Genomic DNA, 9,093 nt, shown 5'->3' on the forward strand with positions numbered 1-9,093 from the left:
TTATAAACAAAAATATTTTAAAAAATATTAAAAATTAATAAAATTTATTATTTTTAATCATTAATTAATCAATAATATTTAAAATATAAACTAAAAATATATTATTAAATTATTAAATTAAAAAATGCGATTAGTGACTAAAAATATTAGTCAAAAACAATAACTTTTTGAATTTTTCTCGATATTTTATCCATGCACAACATATCAATATTCTTTGGGTGTAATTTTGCAGTAGTAACAAAATAATCTCCCAATAATCTCTACTAAATAATAACTATGATGATGAGATTAGAAGGGAATATCTTTTTCTGTGTCTCTCTGTGAGTTAAGCGAGTTGCCATGGAAGCATTTCTCTCACTCTGATACCCAAAGCTAAATTCTCTCTTCACATTCTTTTACTTTTTTTTCTTTTCTTTTCTTTTTGGTTCTCCATAAATACCATCCATCCCAGAGCTTCATTCTTCTCTTCTCTCTCTGCTCCTCCTCCTGGGATTGCACCTGCTCTCACTCACAAGTTAGAATTCTCTCTCTTCTCCATATTTCACTTAAAAACCCGTTTTTCCTTTTGTGTGAACGGTTCGTCATTAAATTAGTTCATACCCAGGTCGATTTCGCTTGTTTTTTATTCGAAAAACCCTATTTTGGTTGGTGGGTTGCTCGATGTTTGTTTGGCTTGTGTTTTTGGAGAAAAGGGTGAACTCGATCTAGGGTATCTGCTAGAGTGGGTCTTTTAATTGTTATTGGTTTTCTCAAAATACTTGATTCTGATGTTTTATTGAAATGATTTTGTTGTTTTGATTTTTTGCTCACTGATTCATACCTAGATGGATTTTTTGCTAGCTGGATTCAGTTTTAGGGAATTGGGATTTTCTCAGTTGCGAATGTTTTAATGGAAATTTATGCGGAATTTGCTCTTTAAGGATTTTGTTGATAATTGTTTAGCTATGTGAACATCAAATTGTGTCTCTATCTTGGTGTGTGTGTTTTTCTGCATTTTCTGAAGTTTGAACTTTCCATGTATTCTTATTACTGTGGTTTGTGTACATGGGCATGTCAGTTGCTGATTACTACGGTTTGGATTGTGCTTGATTGAATTATAGGTGGTGAGGATGTCGACTCCTGCAAGGAAGAGACTGATGAGAGATTTTAAAAGATTGCAACAAGATCCTCCTGCTGGCATCAGTGGAGCTCCCCAAGACAATAATATTATGCTTTGGAATGCTGTCATCTTTGGGTGTGTAGGAGTTTTCAAATCCGAACATTCTTTATATTTATTTAAATATGTTATCATAACAATCTAATTATACTTTTTCTCGGTGCTTTTTTCAGACCGGACGATACCCCTTGGGATGGAGGTATAAAAGTATTCTACGTTATATAAGCTGAAGGACTTAATATCTCATTTCAGCATTTTCACATATGATGATGATTATTTGTGAATTTCTTGCATGTGGTTTTACTTGTAGAAGTAGCATATGTCTATTAGGTATTGAGGCTTTTACTTGGTGAGGTGTGAGGACTGAGGACTGAGGACTGAGGAGGGTAAGCATATGGAGCCTTAGCCTCACAAGCTTTGAACCATGACCTCTAAGTCATGAGGCAGCAACCATATCGTTGTGTCGTTGTGTCAAGTCGCATCTTTGTTGTGTTTCTTTCCTAGAATCTGAAACAATTCTAGTTGTCTATTGGAAGTGTATAATATTGTGTTGTTCTATAATATAACTTGTGCTTGTAGGTCTCACCTAAATCTTGGTATTCAATATGCATTTTGCAAATTAAACTTCTGATTTATTGCTCCAATTGTACTATTGTAGACATAATAGGACAAAATATTAAGGTAGCGTTTGTTTTGAGGTACTGAGACAGAGACTGAGAAACTGAAATTTAGTATCATGTTTGCTGGTTTAGAGACTGATACTAAAATTTCTGTCTCTGTCTCTAAAATTTCAGTATTTCAATACCTCCAAAAAGTAGGGACACAGAGGACTAAAATTTTTAGAGATGGAGACTGAAACTTTAATAACATTTTATAGCTAAAATACTCTCATTTCAATTAATTAATTCCAATTTTACCCTTTGTGCAAATTAAATTAGAGTTTCATTCTTGTTTCAATTTCTGTCTCCTATTTTGCACCAAGCAGAATACTGAAATTTATTTTAATCTCTGTCTCTTAGTCTCAGTCTCTCAGTCTCAGTTTTTTCGTCTCTGTCTCTCCACCAAACGCTACCTAAAGGTTTAAGTTGACCCATGTCATGTTTACACTTCTTTTTTCCCCCTTGTGATTAATGTATTCAAAGCATGTAATTATATTGTGTGATGCTGCTTTATAATTTCAGGTACGTTTAAGTTGACACTTCAATTTACGGAGGATTATCCAAATAAGCCTCCTACAGTGCGTTTTGTCTCTCGAATGTTTCATCCGAATAGTAAGTCCAAACTTGAAATTTCAGCATTGCTATCCCTGTTGGAGTTAGAATGAAAGTCATTTGAATTATTTTATTTGTGTGGCCATGAATGAGTATTTATTTAGCCTTTAGAATATTGTAGAAACGGCTTTTGGGATTTCATTGGTAGTGCCTTTGTCTTCTTCCAAGCTTTCTTTAACTATAGTTTATCCAATATATAAAACACACCCTATTTTGTATTATGTCTAGTTTTGGCACTTTGGTTCTATTGAATGTAGAAACTTTGCAAACTTTTTATCTACATAATTTAGTTAGCTTTTGGTAATGGCAATATGGCATCTTTTAATTTGGTTCATATATATGTGTTTTTAATGATTGATTTGTTTATTAAAGAAAGTTGAGACTTGAAATTTTAATTCCAAAATATGTGTAATAAGGGATGTAGTGGCCCTTTTGATATCTTTGTTTCCTACACAAGTTTTAGTTTTAGGGGACTGATATGAATATGATTAAAGTAGAAATCATTGTAGAGAATTATTGTGCAAATATGTTGACAGTATTATAATTATTAGATATAAAAACCGTTAATTAACCTTTGCTCAACTATATAAGGTTTTAGTATAGTTGGTTCTTGACTTGGTACTAGAGTTTGGTTTTGCATTTGTAGAATTAATCTAAGGGGTATTAATTCTGTTAGAATTGATTTTGAACTGAAGTAATTAATGTTGGTAATTCATATAAAAGTAACAACAACAATAACAACAACAACAACAACAAAGCCTTATTTCACCAGGTGGGGATGGCTACATGGATCAAACGATGCTATTGAGCCGTATCATGGATAATTCATATAAAAGTAAATAAGATTAAAAAGTTGGCACCCTTAATTAGTCACACCATTTAATGAATTCTCGTACAAAATTATTTAAACTCATGATCGGATGAATTATACATAGTTAACAACTTGTCACGTCAAGGTTGCATGCCAAATTCATGATAAAATATAAACAATTACAAGAATTGATCAATCAAAGATGATTTCATGGGAGTATTTGGTTGGGGTGCAATTGACACACGTTCAATGACCGATTTTTTGTCGAGCAAGTTTTGTTGTATAGGATTTGCCATTTGGCATCTATTTGGTGTAAAACACACGATCTTTTCAAAGGATGTTCTCTCTCAAACATGTTGAGTACTTGGAAAGCTATGCTTTATAGACAGCTTTACTCTTCATTCATGTCTTGGCTCTTCTATGGAGGACCTCTTATCTTCTATTCCTTGTAATCCCCCCCCCCCCCTCCTTTTTCTTCCTCCCCCTCCTCTAAGTCTTAGCAGTATTCTTCTTTTGTAAAAAAATGAAAAAGACTATTTCATTTTTCTGCAGAAGATATTATGTTCATTTAACCATAAATTGGCAGAGTAGATAACATTGATAGGATATTTGCATCAGAATAACTTTGATCCAATTCTAACCTGCTTTCTACTTGTCAATTTCAGTTTATGCAGATGGAAGTATATGCTTGGACATTTTGCAAAACCAGTGGAGCCCGATTTATGATGTAGCTGCAATACTTACCTCAATCCAGGTAATTGTCATTTGCTTAATATTTTGGGGTTGCTGAAAGAAAGTTTATACTGCAGAGTTTGATTCCAGTTAACCCCTTTTTAAAATTTCCCTTTCTTTTTCTTGGTACATAGAAGTTTCACTGGAGGTTGGGTTATCTCATTCGAAGGTTGTGTTAGTGACGGCTCTTTGTGATTTAATCACATATTATAAACCAATGAAAGTCCTTCAAAAGGAATCAAGCCTAATCCCTTTTTTAAAAATTTCCCATTTTTAGTTTTCAGTTTATACTGCTTGATGACATTCTTGTTAAGATAGAGAGATATAGAATTAAAATTTATTAGATGTATGTTAACTTTCTTTAAATTGGCTTTCTTGTTGCAGTCACTGCTGTGTGACCCAAATCCAAATTCCCCGGCAAACTCTGAGGCTGCTCGGATGTTCAGTGAAAACAAGCGCGAATACAACAGAAGAGTACGTGAGATTGTTGAGCAAAGTTGGACTGCTGATTAATTATAATCTTCAATAGGCTGCCACTAAGTCTGTTAAAAGGTTGTCAACTGATCTGAAGGATCTGACTGAGTAACCTTGAGACTTGAAAAAAAGAACAGTTGTGTGTTGTCTCTCGTCCTTCACAATGTGTTTACTCAAACTTCATATGAATTAAGGTTGTAGTTAAAAGGTTGTCAAGGGGATCTGAATGATTCAGTAACCTTGTGACTTTAAAAGAATACTTATATTTCTGTGATGATGTGTTTGCTCAAACTTTATATGAATTAATATTCCACCATATTTTCTCCATGTTCTTCCTATCTGTGTTTTTGTTTACTTTATCATTTCAATGCTATAACTTTAGATCTAGTTAGCTGATAGATTCTCCAGTCCAAAAGAAAAAAAAGCTGATAGATTTTGGTTATTTGGAGTTAATTCTTATGGAGGAAGTAATACATGCAGGTTGATGCTAGCTTCATTAGTTAAACAATGAAATATTTGTTGAGAATATTGAATTTCCATGATAAGAATCTGAATTTGATTGAAAAGATGCAGTGAATAAAAATATAAAATTATCAAAAGATTTAAACAAGACAAAATATATTATATGACAGAAAATGTATGTCTTGTATGATTCATATTTTTCTTTTGAATCAATGAACATCATCAAGTTTCTTTTTAAAAGAAAAAAAGTTGGAGCAGTTAATTAGCTGAGAGACAAGAACAAGAGTTGATTAAGCAGAGAAAAAAAATAATAGAATAGGGAAAAATCAAATTGGTGACAAACACTGAAGTGTAATATTGCTATTAATTATCAATCTCATCATGGCTTATTAAAACGATTTTATGCCTTATTCAAGGGTAATCCAAAGAAATTGGTAGATACAAACTTGAAGAGGAACTTCTATGACTAGACAATAAGTTTGTAGGAACAATTCAGGACAAGTAGTGCATTTTGGCCCTATATAGAAGAAAATAAATATTTACATGTTCATTTATTCATTAAGATCAATGAACTTATGGAATTCCAGCAGACACTTCTATTGACAGGGATGTTCAGAACTTTGTGCTGAGATTTCCACTGCTGGTCCAGGACTCTTGAACTTGCATCGAGTACTGCAAGTTCCACAGAACATCCTCGATTGAAGGGCGCTTACTAGCAGCCTTGGAGAGACAATTGATAGTGATCTGAACTGCAGTCCTCATTGATTCATATGCATAAGTTCCCCTCAGGCAAGGATCAACTGCACTCCTTAGTACTGACTGTGCTTCTGATGACCCTTTCTCCAGCTGAAATTGATAAAATACTGAATTAAAGATGAGAAAAATTTACCTTGGTTACAACCTTTTTATGGTAAACTTAGCTATGTAGAGTTAACACTTCTATGATTCTTAAGTTTTTTATTGGAGGATATCTAAGAACAAGTGCAATGGATACTAACCTCATCCTTCAGCTCCTCTATTTCACTGGAAGATTTAATTTGTTTGCCAGTGATAATTTCAAGAAGAATAACACCCAACTGATAGATATCTTCCTTTTCTGCATTATTTGTGCTGCATGTGGGATTAACAACATATTAATTATACTTAATACACAGTAATGGAAGACTAAAACTGAAGAAAGAGATGATAATGAGCAGAGACATACCTGCCAATCTGATTGGGGGCATTTTGGTCAGTGTTCTGGAAATTGGCCAAGACAGGTATGATTCAATGTTAGAGATATGGATGTAATTATATAAACATTACTGAGAAAATAGTCCAAATTACATGTACTTTCTACTAACCTTGGATGGCAATGGAATGCTGTATCTACTAACTTTTGCATTGAGGCTATCATCCAATAGAATGTTCTCAATCTTCAAATTGTTGCCGAAAATGCCAGGAGCAACTCCTGTGTGCAAGAACTGCACCCCTCTTGCAATGCCTATGCTGATTGCCATTCTTTGTGGCCATTTCAGCATATCTCTCTTTCTCCAATCTGTTGAGTAAGACACGTTATATGTTTTTGGACTTTCAAATCCTTGCTTTTTGATCCTTATTTTTATGATGGTGTTTGATAAGTGTTTCAAGACAGAAAACACAGACAATAGAGACAGAGACAAGACAGAAGTTGCGTTTCTGTTATATTTTTGTCATGAGGCGATTACCAGTGTCTATGTGATCGTTTTACCTGTAAGTTGATCCCTAAGCGACACATTTGATATGTGTTCAAAGACAATGAAGACTGTGCTTGTTGGTTGAGGATTTTCCTGATGAGTAATGACACAGTGTCCTAGAACACTCATCAAATGCCTGTGCCTCAAATTAGGCAAAACCTCTAAGTTCTGGTTAATGGTGTGGGGCAAACCCTTCTGCTTTATTTTTACACAGTTAACCAGGACCACTGCACCATCTCTGAGCCAACCTCTATATAGCTGTGTGAATACAATAGTAAATGAACACACATTAGAACCTGTTTTCTGTGGGTTCCATCTCATCATGGAGAACAAAACAAGCTATGAACCCTGTAAATAACTTGAAAGAAAAATTCTCTTACTTGGCCCTGTGTTCCTTCTCCTATTAGATTTGTTGAGTCAAAGTTGTTTGTTGCATCTTCAATTTCTTCTGATGTGAAATTACAGTATGGTGGCATTCCAACCGCAGATAGCCTCATCGTCTGAGGAACACGTCCTATTCCAACATGCGAAACCAGATTAATGAATGCAACTTTAATGAGAGTCTAAAATAATCTGAAAGTGAAAATCTAAAATGTATATCCATTTATCATATGATCATCATCCAATAACAACAATAATAACAACTATATCATAATGTTTCTTACTTGTATCAGTGTTTGGTCCGGGAGATGCTCCGGCATAAAATTTATCAGCAACGGATCTGTCCCGGTGACGATATGATCTTTCTTGGTTGGATTTCCTCACAATGAACACAGTGAGTAGAACCAGAATTGCTGCAATTCCCACAGCACCTCCAATTATACCAAGTAATAGACTTAGTTTCACTCTGGATTCATTCTCCTTCTTTGTTTTCTCCGGTGGCTTAACGGCTAAGGCAACCTCTTTCTTGCAAAATGAATATGGATGCTGCTGGTCATTCAACCTTCTTGTTGAAAAACAATTCCCAGAGTATAGCAGCTTGCCCTTTGAAATCATTGAACCAATGCATGATGGCAACTTTCCAACTAGAAGATTGTGTGAGATATCCACAAATGTCAGTGCAGAACCACATGCTGTTTTTGCCGAAAGGTTACCACTTAATTGGTTTGCAGCCAAGTTTAGGTACTGGAGAGAACGCAAAGAGAAAAGAAAAGATGGAATCTTTCCAAAGATTTCATTGGAAGAGATGTCAAGTGTCTGAAGCTTATCAAATTTTATGAGTTGAAGAGGAATTTGAGATCTGAGAGAATTGTTCCTCAAGATAAGACTCACAAGGTTCTGGCCTAATAGTGAAGGAAAATAAGGACCAAGCTTGTTGCCACCCAAGTTAAGCTCTTGAAGAAAAGTTAGCTTTTTGAAATCTGGGACAGTTCCATTGAAGAGATTATCAGCCAAAACAAGACTCTTGAGGCTCTTCAATGTTGATATTGATGGTGGAATTTCACCATAAATGAAGTTTGAACTAATGTTGAGAACCTCCAGTGACCAGAACCTGTTGATCTTGGAAGGTAATGGACCCCACAGACCTAATGAAACCAATGATAAGGCCTTCAAATTTGAAAACTTTGTCATCACAGTGAAGAGAGAATCAATGGAGAACCTTGATGAAAGGATTTGATGAGAACTAGTGTTGTTTCCAATGATGGTGAGTTCTGTGACATGGCCATTTGTGCAGACTATGGTGAGGGAAGGTGATGGAGGGAGGTAGCAGAAGTTGGTCCAGTTATTCCATCCTTGAAGGGCTTGTGGATATTCTAGAAGCTTCTGAACTTGGAAGAGGATTCTGTTCTCACTGCTTACAAGCTGTGCAGAAGTACTTCTTGTTATAGTAAGCAGAACAAGAAGGATTGTTGCAGGAAACAAGTTACAGAACAAAACCAATGATCTCTTCATATTCTTAGGCTTAAAGAAAAGAAAAATATTTGTAGTAAACAGAATGGTTTTGTCACAGCATGAAAGCTATTAAGCAGTGAGCATAAGTAAACAGAATTGCTTTCTTATCTTTTTCTTTCCAGTTGTACAGAATCAAACACTTTAGTTAGTACATAGGAAAGCTATCAAGCAGAAAAGTTATTTGTCATGTTATAATGATTGCATGAAAAGATTTTCTGATGGAAAATTATGAGGATAAAGAATTTCAGTAATGTTGTGGAGCAGGTAGGACAATGGAAGGAAGAGGACCCCCAATTTTTTTTTCTTAAAAAAAAAAAACTGAAACCTGAGATCTGGAAAAGAATGAGATTTCAAAACTTTGAGAAACCTTAAAAGAGTGTGTACTAAATAGCTTAGTAAAGGAGACTTTATTAACTAGACACGTCACATGAAAGATGCAAATGAAATAAAAGGTGCTGTGTAATAAAGAGAAATATCTTTTGTATAATTATTTATTTTATCAAACAGTGTAAAGCTATCATCAATTTTTTATTCCGTTCCCTAGTAGGAAAAAATGTAGAATTCATAAAGAGAAAATAT

At 34.5% G+C, this 9,093-nt stretch overlaps 2 protein-coding genes across 2 annotated transcripts; one reads left to right on the forward strand and one right to left on the reverse strand.

Annotated features, from left to right (window-relative positions):
- The first annotated feature begins 207 nt into the window (after window positions 1-207).
- LOC112791902 (ubiquitin-conjugating enzyme E2 2) lies at window positions 208-4,771 on the forward strand. Its single transcript, XM_025834926.2, has 6 exons — window positions 208-514; window positions 1,101-1,234; window positions 1,330-1,355; window positions 2,338-2,427; window positions 3,904-3,992; window positions 4,355-4,771. The coding sequence occupies exons 2-6, from the start codon at window positions 1,110-1,112 to the stop codon at window positions 4,481-4,483; spliced, it is 459 nt and encodes a 152-aa protein (XP_025690711.1). The 5' UTR covers window positions 208-514; window positions 1,101-1,109; the 3' UTR covers window positions 4,484-4,771.
- A 466-nt stretch (window positions 4,772-5,237) lies between these two features.
- LOC112791901 (probable LRR receptor-like serine/threonine-protein kinase At1g14390) lies at window positions 5,238-9,093 on the reverse strand. The gene is made up of 7 exons (XM_025834925.3): window positions 7,287-9,093; window positions 7,002-7,135; window positions 6,636-6,879; window positions 6,250-6,443; window positions 6,111-6,145; window positions 5,905-6,016; window positions 5,238-5,752 (listed from the first exon to the last, which is right to left on the reverse strand). The coding sequence occupies exons 1-7, from the start codon at window positions 8,512-8,514 to the stop codon at window positions 5,519-5,521; spliced, it is 2,181 nt and encodes a 726-aa protein (XP_025690710.1). The 5' UTR covers window positions 8,515-9,093; the 3' UTR covers window positions 5,238-5,518.

This window comes from Arachis hypogaea, chromosome 13 (genome assembly GCF_003086295.3).
Source record: "Arachis hypogaea cultivar Tifrunner chromosome 13, arahy.Tifrunner.gnm2.J5K5, whole genome shotgun sequence".
Taxonomy (NCBI): Eukaryota; Viridiplantae; Streptophyta; class Magnoliopsida; order Fabales; family Fabaceae; genus Arachis; species Arachis hypogaea.